General features: G+C 39.6%; 2 protein-coding genes across 9 annotated transcripts in view; both read right to left on the bottom strand.

The window, feature by feature from the left end:
- Positions 1 to 378: 378 nt before the first annotated feature.
- Positions 379 to 7,778, bottom strand: LOC102775981 (RING finger protein 11). Its single transcript, XM_006786394.3, has 3 exons — positions 7,167 to 7,778; positions 6,608 to 6,777; positions 379 to 2,929 (listed from the first exon to the last, which is right to left on the bottom strand). The coding sequence occupies exons 1-3, from the start codon at positions 7,287 to 7,289 to the stop codon at positions 2,758 to 2,760; spliced, it is 465 nt and encodes a 154-aa protein (XP_006786457.1). The 5' UTR covers positions 7,290 to 7,778; the 3' UTR covers positions 379 to 2,757.
- Positions 7,779 to 11,132: 3,354 nt separating this feature from the next.
- cacna1eb (calcium voltage-gated channel subunit alpha1 Eb) overlaps positions 11,133 to 22,914 on the bottom strand; it is a 72,644-nt gene continuing 60,862 nt past the window's right edge. For 4 of the 8 annotated variants that reach the window (XM_087832480.1, XM_087832483.1, XM_087832482.1 and 1 more), the window contains 17 exons: positions 21,957 to 22,067; positions 21,788 to 21,868; positions 21,426 to 21,545; positions 21,243 to 21,308; positions 19,557 to 19,648; positions 19,248 to 19,422; positions 19,033 to 19,160; positions 18,674 to 18,770; positions 18,265 to 18,370; positions 18,016 to 18,123; positions 17,830 to 17,930; positions 16,680 to 16,783; positions 16,498 to 16,594; positions 14,843 to 14,947; positions 14,274 to 14,409; positions 13,950 to 14,104; positions 11,133 to 12,946 (listed from right to left, as the gene is read on the bottom strand). In XM_087832480.1, the coding sequence (XP_087688606.1) occupies positions 12,422 to 12,946; positions 13,950 to 14,104; positions 14,274 to 14,409; positions 14,843 to 14,947; positions 16,498 to 16,594; positions 16,680 to 16,783; positions 17,830 to 17,930; positions 18,016 to 18,123; positions 18,265 to 18,370; positions 18,674 to 18,770; positions 19,033 to 19,160; positions 19,248 to 19,422; positions 19,557 to 19,648; positions 21,243 to 21,308; positions 21,426 to 21,545; positions 21,788 to 21,868; positions 21,957 to 22,067 (2,307 nt within the window). In that variant the 3' untranslated portion in view covers positions 11,133 to 12,421. The remainder of the gene's footprint in view (positions 12,947 to 13,949; positions 14,105 to 14,273; positions 14,410 to 14,842; positions 14,948 to 16,497; positions 16,595 to 16,679; positions 16,784 to 17,829; positions 17,931 to 18,015; positions 18,124 to 18,264; positions 18,371 to 18,673; positions 18,771 to 19,032; positions 19,161 to 19,247; positions 19,423 to 19,556; positions 19,649 to 21,242; positions 21,309 to 21,425; positions 21,546 to 21,787; positions 21,869 to 21,956; positions 22,068 to 22,914) is intronic. The other 4 variants (XM_087832481.1, XM_087832487.1, XM_087832485.1 and 1 more) reach the window with 3 other exon arrangements.

The raw sequence follows: 22,914 nt of genomic DNA, 5'->3' as shown, positions 1-22,914 counted from the left end.
AATTGTAATTCCAATCTCACATATTTGCGCGTCACATATAGAAACGCTTGAAACGGGCATCAACTGGGCTCATGTTTTCCTCGGCATCTGATGCAAGCGGAGGAAACAAAGTGGCTTTGCCTGAGTTGCTACATCAGTCAAATCACACAGCGCTCATTAAGTAGTCACGTTCTCCACTCCACTGCCAGATTTGAGGATTGCATTAATGAGAAAGCTCAAAAGGAGTGTTTTTGCTTTTGTGTTTTCTGTAATCTCTTACTTTGGTAATCACAGGGCCACAAATCTGCCCCATTATTTAGCCCACTTCACTGGCTGATGTGAGCAGTTTCGGGGTAAGTCAATGGATGCTTCTATGTTAATAAACCAAAACCGCATATCATTTTTCAATTTTTTTTAATTATTATTATTATTTTATTTACACAAAGGGTCCTTGGCCATCCAAAAACAAAACAAAACAAAAGAAGATTATAAAGAAATATTCATGAAAACACAGCAAAGTAAAGCTCAGTGAAAAAGATGATCTCAGGTTTAACTGTCACACCATGAGAGGAAAAACTCTCACACTCTGAAAATTCAGCCAGGACAGGTTTGCACAACCAGACAGTACCAAACAGCTGGATACTTCAATACAAGATGTGTTTTACACACATAACAGAAAATGTGAAAGAGACACCGACACCACCACCACCACCAAAACAGCACAAGTAAAAAGCAAAGCAATAAATGTAACGTCTACTACAGAAATAAAGACAATAATGCGCAACAAAACAAAAAAGAAAAGTGATCAATATTTGCGTAGAATTTAAAACTGTATTCATGTAGATTCAGAATTAACCAGCTATGCCACACAATGCTTCTTTATTAAAGGAACAGTTCAACATTATTTGCTTAGAGACAAAGGTTATCTCTGTTAGGGATGAAGCTGGATTAGGGAATGCAATTAGCTTAGCATAAAGCGTGGGAACAGCTCACCCAGCTCTGTCTACAGAGCACAAAAACCACAATAAAATTAAATCATGCAACAACTTAAATCTTGTTTGTTCGTCTTCAGATGGAAACAAATGATGGTGAACATGCTGGTGTGGGTTCAGATTTCGGTGAGATCCAGGTTAGAATGTTCTCCTTCTGTATTTAAAATGTTGTTTATCTCTTACTTTCTGTCACAGACACACTTTTTAAATCGGTGGTGTTCATATTAACTATGGAGAAAAGCTTCATATAATGAAGAATATGTGGGTGTTACGCCCCGAGTCAGACTCAGTCTGCTCTAGAGGCTTGGTTTCAAGCATTTTTTCTACTCTTGGATCTGTATGAAGTCAGCGAGAGCAGATTTTTTTAATACAGTCATGTGCACGGCTGCAGCTGCGACCACACAAGCCACAAACACGTGCTGTAAATACCTTTTGTTCTAAAGGGCCAGCCAATCAGAATCCTGCAAAGTTACTCTATAAAGAAAACCCCCAAATAATCATTTGGAGCTGGAAATCAGTCCAATAAGAAATCATTTAATAGATCTATGAGAATTTAAAAATTCTTCTCAACAAGAATTTGAAGAAGCTTTAATGTCAAACCATTCCTTTAAAGATGAGCAAGCCTCTGTCCCTTCAATTACACACACAAAGAAAAAAAGATCAAAGAAATTGCACAAAACCATGAATCACAGATTTCATGAAATGCGTGTTTAGGATTACTTCAATGTGGTAAGTGACTACTGACGGCTTTAAAAACATCTTTATCAGCTATATAACTTTTGCATCTCAGGAGATAAAAGGAATGAAGTATTGATAGTGCAAGGTTATAATGTACATATATTAATATACTGTTTTACATAATGTCCTAGGAGTAAAGTGCAAATCTCTGGATCAGATGAAGAGTGTGTGCAAGCGCTTCTAATTTCCACTGACTGATCCGCCTGCCCATGCACAAATGAGCCCTTTACACTGGCCGTCAGCTACAACACATCGTCTGGTCAAACATTACAAAACTCTACTTTGTTTTCCCTTGAATTCAAAATATATTTTTAGAGGAATGGCTAAAGACACATATGAAGTAGTTTTGATATAAATAAAGTACACCACTGTATACTTTTACACTTTGGGTGACTTCTGTAAAGTGTTTTCTTTTTGTAATCCTGTTTGGCTTCTTCTCTACACCAACAGTGTAAATGTCAGCAGTGTATTCCCACATATGCAAAGGGCAGGGCTACTTTAATGTGTTTAACAGATCAATATGTTTGAAAGGTCTTCTTTACTGTTGCCAACACATATCTGGCAAATCATCCGAGCATTTTCATCAATAATTTGTTTACCAAATTATTCATTTTAGTCGTGATCAGTGATGAATAAAGGTGCTGGCCGATGGGGAGAACGCCACTGAGACCTGCTCGAGTGGAAACGCAGTCACCAAACAGCTCTTTTAGACACAAATGCCACATGCTCGCTGTTAGCGGCAAAGCTGGAGAGTGCCTCGGCATGACAGAAACACAGAAACACAACCATGCAGGGTCGCTGGGACACCTGTCTTTTACCGACTTGTGTAACAGATGTTTAAGACCAGCTCAATCTGGAATCAGACCAGGGGTATGAAAGGCCAACGTTAGGTGAGTGGGAAACTTTTAAAGTGCAAGACAAAAGCCAACACTTTCTTTTTTTTTTTCTTTCAGCTCCTCTCGCTCTATAAGAGGGTAGCTGCTGGGTTTTGGGAGCTGGAGGGGGTCGTGTTTGATCTATCGATTCGGTGGAAGAAGGGATGGAAAATTCAGTTGGTCTCGTAGGTGGAGAGCAGGGCAGCATCCACAGGCTCCATGCAGGAGGGGCAGGTGAAGGATCTCATAAGCCAATCATCTATACAGTCCATGTGGTAGATGTGCATACATGGCAAGAACCGGATGGGGTCCCCATAAACAAAGTCCAGCATACAGATCACGCATCTGAAAACAGATAAAACAGTCAGCGTAAACACACAACAGCAGAAATCTTCTCAGACTTTCTACATGAAGTGTTCTCCTAAACCTGAAATTATTCATGCTTTAATGTAGCGCAGTTACACGTTATCAATTCATCATTGACTGCTTAATAATAAAATGTCAAAATATTCTTCATTTATACCCTCTGATTTTCAGCTCTAAGTCACTGGAAGTTGTGACGAGACAGACCCAGCGCTCATTCTAATCTACTTTGTTTGATCAGTCTAACTAAAACAATTACACAGCTTATGATTTTACAGATCCAATTTATAGTCAGTAGTTAATCATTAACCCGTAAAAATGTCCGCACAACTAAAGGTTGATTTAGACTTTGCGTTGAATTGGGGATTTATGCTTCAGTGGTAAATCTAAGGCATTAACCTGATGTGCACCCTAGAAAATGAACTACACATGCCTGTTCAATACAGTCAAATAATCCTCTGTGCATCCAGCTACTTTTTCACCACTGTTTTTAAATGTATCAGTGAGAGAATAATATTCATAGCATTAGTATAAGGAATAATAATCACCAACATAAGCATCAACATAAGCATGCTCTCCTGGAGGGAGATTACTGAAACCATTGGGATGGATGTGAGGGAATGCACAAAGAAGTGGGAAAACTAGAGGGACAAAAATGTTTATCCCCCCCTAAAAAACCTGACTACAACAAAGAGCAGAGACCCAGGAGGGAAAGAAGTCCCAGCATTTTATTTGTTTCGGTTGGCTGGCACTGCATGTACACTGCTGGGACACAACCACATGGCTTTTAACACACAATGCACCACACACAAGAATAACTGTCAGCAACAGTGTCGGACCCTCACGAACATTATATTACAGGTTGTAAAAAAGACTTCCCACAGGTATCCGAAATCAATTGTCGGTTATTATAGTTTCGTATTTTCTAATTAGTTTTTATTTTATTTCGCTTTGACTCTTTGTTTTCAACTAATTTTAGCCACAGTACGTTTCCAGATTGGATTTGTTCGTTTCAGTTTGGTTTTTAAATTCATTTCAGTCTCATTTTCAATCCTTTTAAAGCTACGTTCAACTGCTCTCTTATTGTCCCCAAGGGGTCACCACAGTGGATGGATCCACATGTTTGATTTGGCACAGATTTTTACAACGGATGCCCTTCCTGATGTAAACCTCCCATTTACCCATGTTTCGGAACAGCACAGGCAGTGCACTAGCTTTTAACCCTCTGTTTGTGTCTTCCTCTGGTTTCAAACTGGGGCTCTTTCATGAGTAAGAACAACATGTTAACCAGTACACCATAAAGAGACACTAGACATTTAAAATGTTTCTACCCTTGCCCAGTCACTTAAACACATTATGCTTGCTTATGTACAACAGCAGTTATGAAAAAAACATAATGCTTATTTATTAGAACAATACCTGGTGTAAGGTTTATGTCACAGCTGCCCAAAATTAACAGTATTGGTACCAAATACCAGAAATTATTTTCATGTTTCTGTAACGGTTAATCTATAAATATAGCCAAACTCTTTAGCCAAAATAATATTTGTAATGTTAAGATATAAAAACTGTTATTATCCAAGAATTTTCAAATATATCATTTTACAGAAATGCAGAAAAAAAAACAGCAAAGCACATCATTATTATTATTATTATTATTATTTGATTAAAATGGCGAACCACATTTACCCATTTACTTATTGATTCATACTTAATTGTATTCTTCATGTTATGCTTGATAGACTTCTGACTTGCCAGAAGTACTGTGTGTCGGTTCAAACGGATATAAAATTTAGCATATTTGCTTAATAAATAACTATCGGTTTTGGTTTTGAATGGCTAAACAGTAAAAAGCGACGTGTAACCTCATGGTGTGGACATTAACGTGGAAGAAACCGATACGTGTGTGTGTTGCAATTTTATAAATGGCACAAAATTACATTTAAAAGGTGATTTAACTAACAAGGTACCTGTTTAACAGTTTCTTACATCTTGTAAAAAATAAACAAAATATTTGTTTGGCCAATGTTTAACTTTGTTCAATTAAACTGTGCTCAATTTTAAAGGTTTTCTGAGCATTTATGTTTTTTTGAATAGCCTAATTTTTTCCTCTTGTGATGGGTAGGTTAAGTATAGGCCAATAATCTTTGTCGAAGATGTTTTGTCTACATTGGAGTGAATGTTGCTCATTTTGCTGACGAAGATGAATAAGAGAAAAGGATCAAGTAACAACATCTATATTTGCCCTATGAAAAGATTTTTATTCAAAAATTTGGGTTTTTTTGGTTGCTTTCAGGCTGAATCAACTTCTGTTTTTATGTTACCTCTCCAAAAAAAAATCCAGTCACGTGGCACTTTTGTTATGAGTATACATAGTGTTGGTATTTTTTTTTTTGCCATGATATAAATGTGTGGCTATACAACACAACTTCCTGCCAAAATACTAGTGAATCATGTCTTTTTGCAACAACAGTTATCTTTTGACCTCTACAGTGGCATCAGCAGTTGTGTTGTGTTTACTCTGTGCGTTTCACCAACCCAACTGTCAAAAAGATCCCACAACTGTCTGTAGATTCCTTTGTTTTTCCAATCCTATAAAATGTTATAGGTTTTCTGGGTGTATGTGGCGTCATCAGGTTTGTTCTACACAATGTCAATCAAACCTAGAAGCAGCAGGTAAGCCACCTGTCAAAACTGGGGTTAAACACACCGAAACTTCAACTAGCCGTAGTCATGTGCCCTGGGTGTTTTGAAACACACTTCACAGCAGTGTTTCAAAGCATCTGCACTTTGAACGCTTGACACAACATCAAAACTTCTAACTGTGCAGCTTCCTTACACACATTTCCAATCACATGAAGCAAAAACTAATGTACACAACAATTAATACTAACACTTCTTAACTCGCTTTTTAATTTTTGAAAGATAGCTCATTTCTAAAATTCCAATGCTGTCTAGCCAGCGAGGTATAATAGCAGTCTGTTAACAGCTACTTAGGAGCTCTGTCACTGGGTTTAACAGCAGTAAAGAGACAGATGGGGGATAAACTAAAGAGACCAGAGATGCTCTAAAAAACCTGGGACCAAAAGAGGAAGTTTTTCAGTTTTGAAAAAGGACTGTGGTTTTGCTTCATTTCTGGTCACTGTTACTATGTTGGACACAACAGGGAACCAGCTGAGTTAAAGGAAACATGTTACTTAAGGCTAACAGATGTTTTACCCAGATGACAGAGTAATTTGTGCCACAAAAGTTGAAAGAATAAGTACAAATGCAGTTTGTTTTCAAGCTAATGAGCCAGATTTTGCTTTTGTGTGAAAACAGCTGCAACATCACATCTGACCTAAACAGAGTTTACTTCATACCCTCAGATTTTTAAGTTTATTATTTATGTTTTATTATATCTAACCTATAATATATATACATTTTTGACAGAATAATTTTCTATTATAAGGACACACTCCTGCATTAATAATAACAATAGTGTGACACACTGTGAAACAGCCAAACTCCTAAACAACTTTGTTACGATGTACTCCTGAGAAGCAACCAGCCTGAATGCCAAAATGTCTATTCAGTTCTTAGGTTAAAAAAACGCAACCCTGTGGCCCGCAACCCTGCTTGTTGTAAGCTCATCATATTTCAGAAATGTAAAATGCTCACTCTCTGATCTTCTTCTCTGAGCCGTCTTGCCCTCCATCATAAACGCCCTTAGGGAGGTGCTGGATCAGGCCAATGCGCTGAGCTATGCGGATCTGCTCCTCTTCTGTCAGCTGGGTGACCAGACGAGCCTGGCTGGGTGTAGGATGGTACATGGGCATGTGAGCCTGCTCCTGGTAGCACAAACAGGAAAACAACAATATGAAACCAAAACATGTGCTTCCCCCTATAAGCTAACTGTGTGCCTGAAGAAAGTGGTCAGACTAGATTAGGCTCTGTGCTGGGATAAGGTGAATAATGCAGCAGCTGTCTGGTTTGGCAACTTTTGATAAATGCCTTCTGTTAACACATACTAAATGTATGATTACTTCTCAAAGGGCCACAGATATGACACTGAGTTATCCTTTGTTATCACCACCTACTGCATGTTAGCATGTATGTTCTTAACTGACATTAACCTCACAAACTATGATGTTACTCATGTGTCGGGCATGCTCCGCTCCCCTCCCCCCGGCCCTTTTAGATTAAAACACCTGAAAGTTGAGACTCAGCAGCTGCTCACCTGGTAGGGCGGAGGCGGCTCCAGGTCCGGGTCTGTCCCGTCACCGAAACTAGCCCTGTCTGACTGGGATTCGTGGAGCAAAGAAATGTCGTCTGCTGTAGGAGACTTGAGACAGTTACCCATGTCGTCGTGTCCTTTCCTGACCCACGCCAACAAACAAGATATTTGCTGCTAAAGTTGCCCCCCTTGGCTGTTTACTTTCTACACCACAAACTGTTTAGTTACTGTTCAGCTAACTACCGCTGTGGGCACTCTTTACATGCTTATCCGTATAAAACTCCTAAGTAAAAGTTAAATACTAATAGTGTCTCTTCATGTTTAGTTGGACCTCCACCTGAAAAACAAAACAAAGAACTCCCCTCGCTAACGACAGCTAGCAGCTGAGCTAGCTACTATTTCGCTAGCCAATTGGGCGACTTCCTCTATAAGTATCGCTCATTCCTGTGTAAGACTCGCAGTCTCTGCAAAATATCTACTTCAGCTGTAACTTTGGCCGAGTCACTCAGCTGTCTGGGTGTCTGAATGTACAGACATTTCCGCCCTTTAACTTCGTGAGTATTATTTAACAGTTTGCTTCCTTGCTAGCTCTTTCTTCAGCCAAAGGATATGTTATCAGTCCGTTTCATATGACGTAGGTTGTAGTTCTGCATGCTGATTGGACATAAAGCCAAAGAAAAATAGAGCCAAAAAAATAAATAACTATTAAAAAGTATTTATAAATATTTAATCGCTACAAAAAAGACTACATTAATATGAAGGAATACTTATAGAGTATTACAAGTATATAAATAACCTTTTTTTGAGCAGATAATTACATTTAAAGTCCTGTTTAGAAGCTAATGATTTCACTTTCCACACAGCTAACACTGTAATTCATTGCAAAAAAATCTAATTTCCAGTTTTGGTCACGTTAGAAAAATAGTCTGGAATAGTTTGGACTGTATACAATATGCATTATACATTTTTTTTTTTACATTATACTTTTTTTAAAAATACATAATGTAGATTTTAGAGCACAATGCCTATATATGTTTAGTTCATGACTTTTTAGCTGTCTGACAGCCCTCTCGTCTCTGGCTATTTAAACCTCATCTGAAGCTGAAATTAGGTAATATGTCAAATAGTTAGGGGAGGGGTTGGGAACATTACTGATACATCTGGGTGCACCTTTTTCCACATGTAAGGTGTTAACAAGTTGTTTGTTATCCAGAAGGGGGTTTCGTTTGTTTGTTTGTTTGTTTTCATTTGTTAGTTGCATTTTAAATGATTATATCTCACGTGTGCACATGATTAAATGTCTCACATGACATTTAGTCATTTGGGACTAAGTAACAGATTTGTGAGAAACTTTTCCTGATAATATTTCTTAACTTTCTCTGAAGTAAGTTTTTGTAAGGATATAACTTTAGCAGTAATATTTTCCGCAGTGTTTGGACTGGTGCTTATAATGGTGCTAATAAACTGAGTGCACCTATTCAAACCCTTCTTTCACTCTCTGACCTCTTTACAGCCTCTCTTTCACCAGACTCTCTCTTTGCAAACACTGACCCCATTATTACATTTCATAGTGACACAGAGAGAAAAATAATCAATGCACCAAAGAGAAAATCAATTTTGGGGGTGAGGCTAGCTTTTACTAGCTCAAACAGTACTGTGCAAAAGTTACCCGTTATTTTGCTTCCAAGAATCCCAGACCTCCTTCTAATTTTTAAAGTAGTCTTGAACAATAGATCATCGGGCTTTTCAAAGGTCTTTCAAAGTTTGTCTTTGGATATTGGCCAAGGATATTATTGGAGAGTTCAAGGCAATAAACCCGGGTAACACTTTATAATACGGCCTGCGACTAAGAATGTTATTCCCCTGTAATCAAATGGAATTCCAGTGTATTTGATTTGAAATGACCCTTTTTGCAATTATATTTACCTACAAATATTTAATGGTAGATACACTATAATAAGGGGTTAACAAGTTGGGTTGGTGTTACAGGATACTCAGAAATAATTATAATTTAAATTGTGCATAAATCATTTTAAGTACCGTGTAATTTCCTGGCAATTTAGCAGAAAGACAATATTTCTCCATCTTTCATTATAAATATGTTGTACTTTTTGGGATTCAGACCATATTATGGAGTGGTTTAAATTTCCCCAACTTCCAGGTATTTTACAGGAAAGGAGACACAATTAAGTAAGTAATAACTTAAGTACAGCATAACTAATTTTAAATAGTTTGTTAATCTTGTAGAGAAACAGTATTTCTCAGTCTTACATTGTAGGTACGCTGTACTTCTCAGGGCGTGGGCCTTAATATGAAATGGATTAGTGTAATCTTTTTGCATCTTTTTTTTTTTTTTACATCATCATTTAATATTCATTATGTTCAATGTGAGTGATGGATTTTCTATAATTCAGTTTACATATTTTATTTACTCTGTACTTTACATTTCTTACAGGATAATATGTCTCTCCTTTCCTGTAAAATACTCAGAAGTTGGGCAAGTTTGCCTGTAATACACAAAAGTACAGCATACCTTTGAGTTAAGTACTTATGGTCCAAAATGGGGATATAGTGTTTGTTTTTCTGCTAATTTACCAGGAAATTATGCAGTTCTTAAATTTACATATGCACTACTGCACTTACAGTTTAATTATTTGTTTCCTGTAAAAGCCTGACTTGTTACCACCTTACTCTAGTGTTCCTACCTTCAAGCATTTGTATATTAATATGATTTTCTTTTGTAATTTCAAATAATATACATTGAAATTCCACTCAATTACAGGGTATTTACACCCTTAGTCACGGGCCATTTTATAAATGCCAGGGCCAGCTGATAAAGCCTCTGTGAGAAATTGCACCACCCAGCCATCATGTGAGCTATTGAGGTCATCTGAGGCAAAGTGTCAATGGGCGCTGGAAGGGATCTTAGGACTACATTGTAGGTGGCTGACAGTTGATCAGCCACCATCTATGGCAACAATGGTCATTCACACTGGACATATTTGGCCTCCTTTATTCTCTCTGTCCAAAAATGTGAACAGTGACGCCCTCTAAAGAGTGTCCTTTCTCCTTTAAAAGCAGGTGTACACCTGAGTGTCATCCTGTTGAGGTGGGCCAGTGTCTTACAGGGGTTTTATCTGTTGGCCCCAGTGACTCCTTTTTTCACTCCTTGGCTTAGGTGGCAATTCAAAAGATAAATAGTTTGTTAGTGACTCTTGGGACCATCTCCAATGCGGCAGCCCACACTGGGGGTTTACAGCCTGGAACTCTCCACCATCTGAAGAAGCCTCTTGGATGAGAGGTGAAATGTCTTCGAAAAATTACAAAAGTCCAATTGCCTTCTTTTCAAGCTCTCAAGGAGTAGAGGTAGTGTAGGTGGAAGAGTTTAAATACCTGGGGTCAGCCATCCAAAGCAATGGACAGTGCGCAAGAGGTGGAGAAGAGAGTGGAGGCAGTATGGAGCAGGTGGAGACAAGTGTCAAAGGTGATTTCTAACAGATGAACAGCAGCAAGAGTAAAAGCCAAGGTTTACAAGATGGTAGTGAGAACTGCTATTGTGTAGGTTTAGAAGAAGACAGCAGGCTGAGCTGAAAATGCTCAGATTCTCACTGAGAGTGAGCAGGATGGACAAAATTAGAAATGAGTACGTCAGAGGGACAGCTCGGGTTGAGCGGTTTGGACACAAAGTTAGAGAAACAAGGCTAGGCATGTGCGGGATAGTGGATATACTTGATGAATCATATCTGTGTTTCCATGTATGTTTGCACGTTTCAATAAACTTCTGTGCTTGTTTGCCGTTTTCCTTGCAAAATATGTACTTGAATTAAATGTACAGACTGACAGTTTCCAGTTGCACTCGGACTGGTTTCTGCAGAAGTTTTTAATTGCAGTGCTCAAGATGTCACAAAGCTTTCTGATGTGTCACTTGGCCTCCTAAATGAGAAATAAAAAGATAAACAGTAACAATGGCAACTTGTGAACACCTTTATTTGTATATACAACTATTTTACACATAAAAACCCACAAAGTATTTGCATTCCAGGAACTCCAAGTTTTTGGTTAAGTGAGTTTCACAGAATTGGCCTTCATCAGGCAAATAAAACAAATACACAAACCTTAAAATGAATATTTTCCAAGGATTCCTTTACCTTTAAAGCTCATCAGCTGACACTGTTTTTATTTTTTGTCTCTCTCTCTCTACATAATACAAACAGCATAATTTCTCTGTACATTATTTGTAAGTAATAGAGCAATGTGGAGATTTGAAGCAAAATGCATTGTGGTGTGTCTGCAGTGTTCATATATGGTTCGTGTAATATTCACAGTTTTTAAAAAAAACAGAACAAAACCGAAACTAGATGAAAATATTTTGTATTCATGGCAAACAATTAAACATCCTGTTTAATTATGGTTGGGGAAAATTCTCATTTAAAGGATTTTTTTTGGACTGGTAAAAATAAAAGTTTAATACCATCTCCAAAGGATAATTAAAAGTCTGCAAATGTCTGAGGTTCGGTGGTGGCATGGCTTTACAACACTGCATGGTGAAATAACAAATAAGCATCATATTCTATGTTATTCTATAACTGTATTCATTTCTCACAACTTATTATGTTCAATAGCAAAAAGAAAAAACGATGGGGGAAAATCAGGCAGTTTTCCCTCCTCACATTCATTCATACTGTAAAAAAAATCCAGCATCATTGAGTGTTACTTATTAGTATCCACATTGTCTGGTAAGTATCAGATCGCCTCCTCATGATGGCTTGCTGTGTCGATCTGGTCTAATTTATATATGGCGATGGTGTAATGATCACAATGTATTTACAAAACAATAGATTTATAAGAAAATGTAGTTACATATTCACACACCCCACAGATAAATACTGTTTAGAGCAACACTGAATCATTGAGCAACATCTCCAGAAAATGAAAATACCTATTGACACAAATGACATAATTTGACCCATCCATTTGTTTTTTTGTGACATATTATTACTCTCTATCATCAAGTACAAGTCAGGAAATAGACCTTATTTATTGTCAGTGTTCTGTGTGAATTGGCAACTACAGTTTCAGGAAGTATTGTTCTTCGTCATTTTGGATTTTTTTTTTTACCAAACATCCAGCGGGCTCGCGGCCTTGAAGCACTGATGCAGAAAGAGTCGCATTAACCTTCGCTCTGGATGCGGTCATACAGCGTCCTGTGACACCTCTCTGGCATTCTGTTTCCTCCGTTCATGTTGCGCCTCCTGTCCCTAGCACCTGTCGTCCTCCTCTGTGTCGCTTAGAGGGTCACAACTAGCGGCTGAGGTTGTCTGTGCCAGACGCTTTCGAAAGTGTCCGTTGGGGACTTGCCAGCCAGTCCGCGAGCGTGGACGGGCCGTGCTGATGGTGTTTGAGCGTCCCAGGCTGCAGGCCACGGCCGCCTCGAAGGTCAACGTTTCCATGGGACCAGAGGGGTCTGGGCTGTGGTCGTCCTCTTGCAAAGCCAGGAAGGGCTCAGAAGGGTAGCGTCGAGGTGGGGATGTGCGCCGGGTGGCCTCGCTTTGCCTCTCCCCTGGGACTCCCTCTTGGCTCTTCCGTGTGGACTTGCTCCGCCTCATGGTCTCAGGGCTGCCCGGTTCATCCTCATCTTCACCGATGGAGGCTTGTGTGCGACACACGAGGGGGGAGTAGGAGATGTGAGGGCGAGAGCGGGTTGGAGTTTGCGATAGAGGTCGTCGGCCACTGGGAGTGCTGGACTCAGATGTGGATGGCATCGGACTGTCTGAGCTGTTGCCCTGAAAGCAAAAGTAAAGAATAAATTAATCAACAATCGCCAATAACAACATTTTAAAGAGAACTTATTATGTTTTATTTTTTTCTGCCCATTTTGAATGTGTGGCCTGCTCTCTTGATTTACATGAGTGGTGGAAATTCTGCTGTTTTCAGAAGACCATTAACAGTCTTCTGAAAACAGCAGGTGATTTTTCTGATGTGTTGTTTTCTTCTTATCGGTATTTGGGTATCCACTGTACATGATGGTGACCCCCACTGCACGGGTCTCTGAATTGTTAAGTTAAATTGTATATGAATGAATAGACTCTGACCATAAAGGGATGGACATGGTCATCAGAAATACTCAGGTAAGATGTGATTTTTAAATGATGCTCAGATGGTACTAATGGGCCCAATTGATCTGCGCATTCATGTTGATTCTTACCCAACCATCCAAATGTTACAGCAGAAACTGAGACTCAATAAACCAGGCAACATTTTTCCAATCTTCTTCAATTTTGGTGAGCCTGTGAGAATTGTAGCCTCAGTTTCCTATTGGTAGTTCATAGGAGGGGTGCCTGGTGCAGTCTTCTGCTGCTGTCTTCTGCTTCAAGGTTCAGAGATGCTTTTCTGCATATGTTGGTTGTAAGAAGTGGTTATTTGGGTTATTGTGGCTTTTCTATCAGCTCAAAGCAGTCTAGATATTCTCGTCTGACATCTAACATCAACAAGGCATTTTCTTCCAGTGAACGGCCACTCACTGGATATTTTATCTTTCTCAGGTCTGTAAATGGAAAATTATAGTAGATCAGCAGTTACTGAAATACTCTGGCCAGCTTATCTGGCACCAACAGCCATACTACCTTCAAAGTCCTCATTCTGATGCTTGGTTTAAACCTCTGCAGACTATCTTGACCATGTCTACATGCCTAAATGGATTGTGTGGCTGCCATGTGATGGGCTGATTGGATATTTGTGTTAATGATTAGTTAAATAGGTATACCTAATGAAATGTGTCTGACCTACCTGTTTATCTTGGGGATCTGCTCGTTCGACGCTCGAGGATCGTGAGGGCTGCAAGCTTCTTTCCTCTGAATTACAACGAGACGTGTCTGGAGACAGGAGGTGGCAGCGTTCCTTGGAGCGACCGCGCTCCCTGTCGCCACGCTCAGAGCGAGAAACTAAAGAGACATTCAGGAAAGAGTGCAACAGGAAATGCAAAAATACAAGGGAGCAAAAAAGAAAAAGAAGAAAAGGAAAATAAAGATATAAATGTCATAGGACTACATTCAATTCAGCTCTTCATTATCTATGAACACAGTTGCCTAACAGCAGGCGAGCAGGACTAACCAGCAGCCTTATAGCTCTTGTGACGAGGTCGATAGACTCGCTCGGGGCTTTTCTCCTCTTGCCAAAGTCCATTCACACATTGATCTGCAACAGTGGAGACTGATCGCTTCATGGAGCCACTAGAAACCTCTGCCTGCTTGAAGTTAAAAACACACACAACAAACATAGAAAAACAGGGCACAAACACAAGGAAATAAGTAAGCATACTTCTGTTACCACCAGATTATTTGATCCAAACAATAAAAATGATATTTCATGCTTTAGCCAGTGCAAAAGTGCAGTGCAGCCTAAAAGATTTGAGAGGTTTAGTCTTTCCTTTACTCTGTGGTTGAAAGTAATGGTCATAACAAGATGAGGCAACAGCATTCGAAGATCACAGCCCGTTCTAGCAACTCATTGGACCTTATTCAGCCTCCCAAAGTAACAAATGTCGAAACAAAACTCTACTGATCTGAACTTCTCAGCATCACGTGCACTTAAGGAACGACAGACTTTGGCATAAGAGCCCATGCAGCCCCTGACGTCCTCGAGATCCAGCCCAGAAGCCGTGTCATGGGAGATGTGTGTACCTGCGACTCTACAGCCAGACGAGGCATGGAAGAGGCCCGCACACACAGGCCCCTCCCTAGTGGAAGCTCCAGTGGGGCTTCAATCCCCCTACTGCACTCGCCCACCTAGGTGTGTACAGAAACAAGAGAGGAAGCGCAAGGAAATACAGAGCACCAATCAGGCTCATCCCTGCCAGGACTCCCGCTGCGTATGGACATCTTGTTTAGGTGAGAGGAGGGGCAGACAAGCCATTTCATCACTGACAAAAGTACTATCTATCAGAGCCATCTCCATCGCCATCCAGTCAAAAGCCATTCCAGCCAAAAACAGACGGAGAACTTGCAACAGGAAAACTGACTTCAAGGAGGAGCAGAAACAGAGTGCGGTCGTAAAAGAGGAGTAAGGAGTGAAGAAAAAGAAAAACAGACAACAAAGATATCAGCTCACATCGAAAGATGGACTTTTTCAGCTTGGAAGTGCATTCAGTCATGCATGTTTAGGTGTTAATGGCTATACAAACAGAGCCAGACAACGCCTGTCTGAGGGCCAAACGCATTCCTCTGCAAATTAAGTATTCCAGATCAACTTTATATCATTCAACTGACAAGCAGTAGAAACCATTAAAACCAGACAGTAGAGACACAGCAGACGTCTACAGTTTGACAATCTCCCTTTGCTCTGACTCCAACTTCCACAGGAATAAAACACAGGAGCACAGAGAGCAGCGATGCGATGCCCTGCAAGGCACTGAGAAAACGGCATCAGTCATCACATGTTTATACAATTTTTGTGGCGTTACACCTAAACAAACACTTTGCTTTATTACATTTTTATGTAAAACTCTTTGCTGTGAGGACAGTGATTCCCAAACTGATGGTCAGGATCCTGAAGAGGTTACAAAATAGGAAGTGCACAAAAGAAAAGCTGCATTTTCAAGTTATCTCATGTTGGAGAACAGCATGCCGTGCCATCAGAGCCACTCTGCGAAACTGCTCATAAAATTAAAATAAACAAAACAAAAACACACCTTTATTCAAATTTTGCTGATCCCACCTTCAAGGTGATGCCAGTGAGCAGCGCTGCCAGTCTGAGACAGTGAATTCATTCACTGGGGGATGAATTCATGGTGCAAACCTCCATGAATGTTCAACAAACATGGTTCTGGTGGAATTGTGATTTCTTCCACTGAAAGCTGCTGTTTGGTTGCTGGTTCGCAGCTGGTTTCCCAGCTCTTATGCTCTGTTGATCCTCGAATAAAAGACAGCCAATTTGACACAGAAGATGATGTTTTCTTGCTAAGCAAGTTTAGAGTTTAAAAAAGGAGTTTGAGGGAGAGATTTTTAAAAAGCAGTTGTCCTGGAAGTGATCCAGAGGTGCACAATGGCTGGAGTCGCTGAATTTTTCGATGACACCTCTGGAGTTAAAAGTAAAAAATATAATATATGCAATAAAGTATTTGCTTTTGTTTATTTGCTCTGGCATATTAAAGCTAAGCAGCACACTGATGCTACGGTAACATTTATTCATAAGATCAAAGCAGCAGAAAAGCTCTGCTTTCAAGTGCAAATTACTCTGAGTCAAAAACTACATAAATTAAAAGGTCAGAGCATTGCCAAAAAGCCTGCCATGGGGATAATGTTTTATGTTTTACAATTATATTGGTCCTTTATCTTACCAGATTCTGTTGACTGGTATCAACGTCAGAGCTCATGGGCTGCAAAAACAGCTCCTGAGGTGAAATGGGGCTCAAAGCCACAAAGCCTCCCCTGGTCCTGTGTCAAGATGGAGAAAAACAGTAAGCAAAGGCATTCAGAATCACACATAAGTACAGACTTTTGCAAGCATTTGCAGACTCACAGGGCTGAACCAGCACTGTGTGGCATCATTGGCAGTGGTTGGTTAGACAGAATGTCCTCGGGGAGAGCAGAAGCATCCAGACGCTTGAACATCAAGCTACTCTTCTGAAATGAGACAAATACAGAAAAGACTGAAGACATCTTCGTGACAACTTTGTGTTAATTTAGCTAATTATAGGCCAACCTCCAACCTTTCTTTTATCTGAAAAACTCTTCAAAGATCAATTGTAAAACAGCTAAATGATCATCTGCAGAGCAATGTTTTATTTGAAGAGTTTCAGTCAGCTTTCAGACTTTATCACAGTACAGACATCACTTAAGTGAAGGTTACAAATGATCTTCTTATGTTATCTGACAGTGGCTTATCCTGTTATCCTGTTTAATACTGTTGGCCATAATATTTTATTATAGAGATTAGAGCATGCTATAGGTATTAAAGGTACTGCGCTGCAGTGGTCTGAATCATATCTAATAGACTCCAATTTGTTCATGTAAATTGTGAGTCTTCCTCACACTCTCAGGTTAATTATGGAGTTCCACAGGGTTCCATGCTGGGACCATTTCTGTTTGCAAAATACATGCTTCTCTCTCTCTTAAATCTCTCTTTAATCTCTTAATCACCTAAGACTGAAGTTATTTTATGGTGCTAAAAATCTTAGAAATATGGTGTCTAATCAGATGCTTACTCTATGTCATTAACTTGGCCTCCATTAACACTGTGAGGACTCTTGGACTAATTTTAGACCAGGATGTGTCTTTTATTGTGCATATTAAACATATATGTAGGACTAAGGTTTTGTATTTGCACAGTATGTCTGAAATTAGAAACATCCTGTCTTTAACATGGCCAAAGAGCAAGTACTCCCTATGAGGGAAAAGCTCAGACACAGAGCTGCTCTGAACACTTCATTTTTGGCTCTGTAGGACATCGGTGATAGGAGATATCATTAATATGGTCAAGAATTTTTTTAAGGAATGGTAAATAACAAAAGAAACCTAAACTTAAAGCAATCAGGAACTGGATATATAATAGGTCCCCTAGCTTACTCTACCTCCTGAACAAACTGGGTGCAAAAAAAAGTAAATTTGTAGAAAACTAAAGTTACAAAAAAGAAGGTGTCACAGAGTTCATAGTGACGTGCTGAGCAGACCTGAGCCTCCAGCTGCTGCCTGAGCTTCTTGGCTTTGTTCTGTTTGAAGTAATCCATTATCATCATCGAAGCGTAGATCTTCCCGACCGTCATGTCAGTATCTGTGAGAGCAGGAGCACTCCATTAGTTGTCACTGCTCACCTCTCAGCATTACAGTGAGAATCACCTTCTTAGTTAGAGCCAGACCTTTGTTGATAGGTACCAGTAGGTCCAATGTCTTCTGGGGCAGATAAGGCCAAATAATACTGATCTCCTTTTGCAGCTCGGTATCCAGTGCGATACGGTCCTCACCACCTGAGACAAACACTCACCTTTAACCATTTTTTTTAATGATGCACTATTGATGGAACAAAATGTGAAATCTGAAGACATTAACTACTCAGCAAAACAAAAGAAAAGCAGATAAATGATAACTAAAGCAATCACGACCCTAACCCCGAGCTATTTTGATATCCAGAGCTGTGCGGATGAGTGACATCAGAGTTGAGGTGAAGTGGACGGTCATGTCCTCATCCACGGGCATGTTCATCAACACCAACCTCTGCCAGAGACAAAGACAAAGAAGGAGGGAAAGTTTCTATGTTAGACCGTAAACCAATACCTCCAGCGACCTTTTAAATCACATAAAAACACACAGCAGCCACACATATGCACATAACCACTGACTTCTTTAACTTCACAAAGACCAATCATTTGCTTTCTATACATTTTTTAAAATTGAATAACTGAACAAAATTACTAGCTGCCATGCCCTTTCTGTTGTGTGTTATATTTATTTTATATAACCAAACTCTCACTTTTCATTTTATCTGGCCTTTCTGTGTTAAATAAAATGTTTTCATACCTTATAGGCGATCTTAGCAGGACATTTTTTACCCAAGCCCAGGGGTGGTGACATGTGTGTTAACATCTCATACATGGCCGTGTAGTGGATGCGGCCGCTTCAGAGGGAAAGCAAAAACGAGAAGTGAAGGGATGTGCAGACAGAAGATGCAAACAGAGCAGACTTTTCTTCTGAAAGTAGTTAGAATGATGAAAATAAATGCCACTTCGACTTGATGAAAAGCAGCTTGTGTTCCTTACACTCAAAGATCAAAGCATTCACATTTATGCTCTTTGGCTGCCCTCTGCTGGATAAATACAGTGCCTAAATATTGATCAGGTCTGCTTCAAATCACAAACTGATAAAAGAGCGAGTCTCACCACGCCAGTCGATCATATTCTCCCCAGATTCGGACAAACTCATCCAGGTGATGGGGACCCAGGATTGAGGAATCTCGTGTCAGGTACTCAAAGTTATCCATAATCACAGCCACAAACAGGTTCAGCATCTTAAAAAACACAAGGGCAAGAACCTAAGAGGAAAGGCACAGCAGACTGCAACACACCTGAAAAGGCAAATTTTTGTTGGTCCTGACCAAGAATGAGCTGAAGAAGATGAAAGACACAAAGTAGCAGTAAGCAAAGTCGGTCCCACAGCCGCCCTCGTGGTCCGGAGACATAGTGAGGGGGGCGATGGAGGGGTCTGGTTCACACTCCTGGCCTGACAGACAGGACAGCATGATCTCCTGCCAGGACTCCCCTGTAGCACTCCTGGTGGTGTTAACACAAACAAATATCCAGCTGACATCTGACCGATAACACATTCATAGATGATTAACACCAAACACCAACAAAGGAGCTTTACTCAGAACAGCAGCACTGCCTATATGTAGTTTTGAGCTCACCTGAACAGGAGCATGAGTGCGCTGAAAAATGTCTTAAAATTGTTGTGCTGGTTGATGTGACTCTCGTCATTCAGCTTGATGTTTCCAAACACCTGCAGAGAACAGCTGGCTTCAGTTAATTCATAGTTTTTCCTGGACAACTGGTAGCTTCTCCCATAGCAGCTGCTAATCTTCTAGAGTTCAAACATTAAAAATATCCACATAACACACTAAAACAATCCTAAGAGGTGGGACCAAGAAACAAAGTTTAACAATAGGACTAAATCAGTAAATCACACTATAATACACAAAATCTCTGTCTGTGCGTTTGTTTGTTTGTTTGTTTGTTTGTCCACGAACCCCTCTTAGACCATCTGGAGATGAGAAACCAAACTTGGCACACAAGTACATCTTAGACTCCTGATTGTTTTTATCTATATGAGAAAGTATGATGTCATCATGAGCCCTAACAACCACGTACTGTAGCAACAGGCAAAAATTCACTAGTTGGGACCATATCCTGTTACAGACTTGACAGCATTTGAAGTAGATAATGGCAGACGGCGTGAGCATGGACTGAGGCTGTGGTTTGGGGATATAGACATATATAGACAGAGAATCGGAAGGAGCGTGTATGAGGTGTGGTCCCACTCCTGAAATTGGGATAAATGATGTCCAATTACCTATTTTTTAAGGATTTACGCACTTATATCACCTAATGAAAGTATCTTCATTTTCATGTCATGACAATAGCATCTAATTTTGATCCACATGTATATTACTATGCCCTTAATTGTATTTATATAGCACCAACAATCAAACCTACACTGCCTGACAACCATCTAGCAATAGACTATAATGACCAGTTTCTAGACTTTATGCAACACACTTTACTAAAGCCTCCTATCCTTTAGTTTTACAACACTTTATGTATATCCTAAGGTACTAACTACTGCTAATGATTGGCATAAATTATCAATTTTGGCACATAAAAAACATATTTTTATTTTTATTTTTCTCAAAGTGGCCCAACAGCATGAACAGGCCAAACAAAACCGTGAGCAAAAACTTGAATTCAATTCAATTCAACTGTATTTATATAGCACCAAATCACAATAATATTTGGCTCAAGACGCTTTATATTATTAGGTAGAGCCCTTACCATAATAGAGAGGAAACCCAACAATCAAACTACACCATTTGAGCAAGCAACTGGCAACAATGGGAAGGAAAAACTCCCTTTTAACAGGAAGAAACCTTAGGCAGAACTACGCATAGTATAAAAAATGGCTTAAAGTAACTAATGGATGTACAGAAACAGTTAAGATCAAACTAGCTCATACAAATAACAGTGCAGACACGAGTAAGTACTAAATAAATATCCTGAATATGATGTGCGTGCTTTTTGATTATTCTATACTGTACATGACCATGATGTTTTCAAGCTGTGGCCCCACTGATGGGGCATGGATATACCTTGAAAAAATATGTACAGAAATGATGCTAAATTAAGGAGAATCCTTCTTTTTATCGATAAAAACTGTTGGGTATCATGTTGTTTCACCTCTAAAAAGTTTGTCCACCACTGATGTAACTCATGTAAGCTATCAAAGGGCTGGAGGAATAAATAGTAACAAGCAGACCTTAAGTGAGAGCTACGAGTTTGTTATGATATTTTTGATGTAGTTTAATTATCGAAAATATTACCTGCATTCCAATTATGGCGTATATGAAGAAAAGCATGGCAATAAGAAGACAGACATAAGGGAGAGCCTGGTGGAGAAGAAACAGGAAATACAGTTTATCAAAACTTCTTGTAATTTGTTATAATATCTTACAGCATATTAGATACATCTTTAAAATAATAAAAAACAAAGGTAGTGGGAAAACCTTAAAGGATTGTACGAAGGTCCACAGCAGAATACGGATGGTGTAACCCTGCCTCAACAGCTTGATCAACCTGGCAGTTCGGAAAAGCTTCAGGAAACTCATGTTGATGGTGTTCACCGACTGGGACAGACGTGGTTGGAGAGAGGGTGACAGAGAGAGAGAAGGAGAGAGAGACAGAGAGCGGCGACAGAAGGGAGAGACAGGATGTAAAACACAGATGGCGAATTTCATCACAACATGACTTAAGTTGTGTCTGGAGGAAGGGTAACACACCAGGAAGCTTGGAAAGAAAGTATGCTCTTGTCTTTTTATTTTAGGGTCACAACAGTGTGAAAACGAATGGTGTCTTGGCAGGGGCTTACCTGTAAATCCACAATTATCTCTGTGATGCTGCCAAGGACAGTAATAAAATCAAAAATATTCCAAGTATCTCGAAAGTAGTTCTGCAGGAAAAAGGAAATGCTTTGGTTAATTCCATCGCACATGGAGAAATTCAACTAAATGTGATCTAAAGTCTTTTGTTCTGCTCACCACAAAACCAAACGCCATGATCTTCAGTATGCACTCCATGGAGAAGAGGACAGTGAAGGCCGTGTTTAGGTGTTTCAGGACTGTATCGTAAGCTGCCGGGGCTGAGTGGTACTGCAAGAACAAAGAAAACAGGCCAAAAGGTCAATCTGACATTCAATCAATCAGTTATTACCATAATTAGTAAATTATTGGTGACATTTTGGTGAACATGACGAGCATAATTTTAAAGGTCATAATGATGGATTTGCAGCTGCCTCTCTAAGTTTAATTTCAACACGGTATACAAAGAATTAAAACGGACGGACAATCCATATGAATAGAAAATGTGTTTACACACACGTATTGACAGTTACATTATCTTTGCGTTTATGATTCGGTGGCTCCAAAACCTTCTCTTGTGACAAGGCAAGCTTCACAACACAGCTCACATATACACAACACATGAACGTGAGCATGAAAAGTACTGAACTGTATTGTTTTAAAAACGTTTTTTTTTTCTTTTATTGTGTAATTCAACCTTTCCATCGATTGAAGAGTGCAAGGAAGAGAAAAGACAACAAAACAAACTGAACAAAGGCACCTAACAGTAAAAAAATAAGACAGATCAATGGAAATTGAAGGTTTCTACTGAAGTTCAATTAAAACACAACAAAAGCAAAAACAAAAATAAGACAAAACTTTGTAATTACAGGATTTTGAACTTTAGGAAAACTCAGACATTATCTGACTATTGATTAAAATCACTCCTCCGTGAATCGCAACCTTATCGTGGTGGAGGGGTTTGTGTGTCCCAGGGATCCCAGGGGCTATGTTGTCTGGGGGCTTTTGCCCCCTGGTAGGGTCTCCCATGGCAAATTGGTCCTGGGTGAGGGACCAGACAAAGAGCGATTCAAAAGACCCTTATGAAAAAAACACCGAGGGAACAGTTTACCCTGCCCGGGATAGGGTTACCGGGGCC

Source organism: Neolamprologus brichardi, chromosome 18 (genome assembly GCF_056152115.1).
Source record: "Neolamprologus brichardi isolate AB-2024 chromosome 18, ASM5615211v1, whole genome shotgun sequence".
Classification (NCBI taxonomy): domain Eukaryota; kingdom Metazoa; phylum Chordata; class Actinopteri; order Cichliformes; family Cichlidae; genus Neolamprologus; species Neolamprologus brichardi.
The sequence above is the reverse complement of the archived record's forward strand: the minus strand, read 5'-3'. Positions and strand labels throughout refer to the sequence as shown.

What these genes read in the sequence shown, in the direction of transcription:
- LOC102775981 (XM_006786394.3), bottom strand. Translation starts at nt 7,289, where the DNA reads ATGGGTAACTGTCTCAAGTCTCCTACAGCAGACGACATTTCTTTGCTC. An exon ending in AGCCGCCTCCGCCCTACCAG is followed by an intron (nt 6,778 to 7,166) that starts GTGAGCAGCTGC and finishes TTGTGCTACCAG; the next exon opens with GAGCAGGCTCACATGCCCAT. An exon ending in TCAGAGAAGAAGATCAGAGA is followed by an intron (nt 2,930 to 6,607) that starts GTGAGCATTTTA and finishes ATCTGTTTTCAG; the next exon opens with ATGCGTGATCTGTATGCTGG.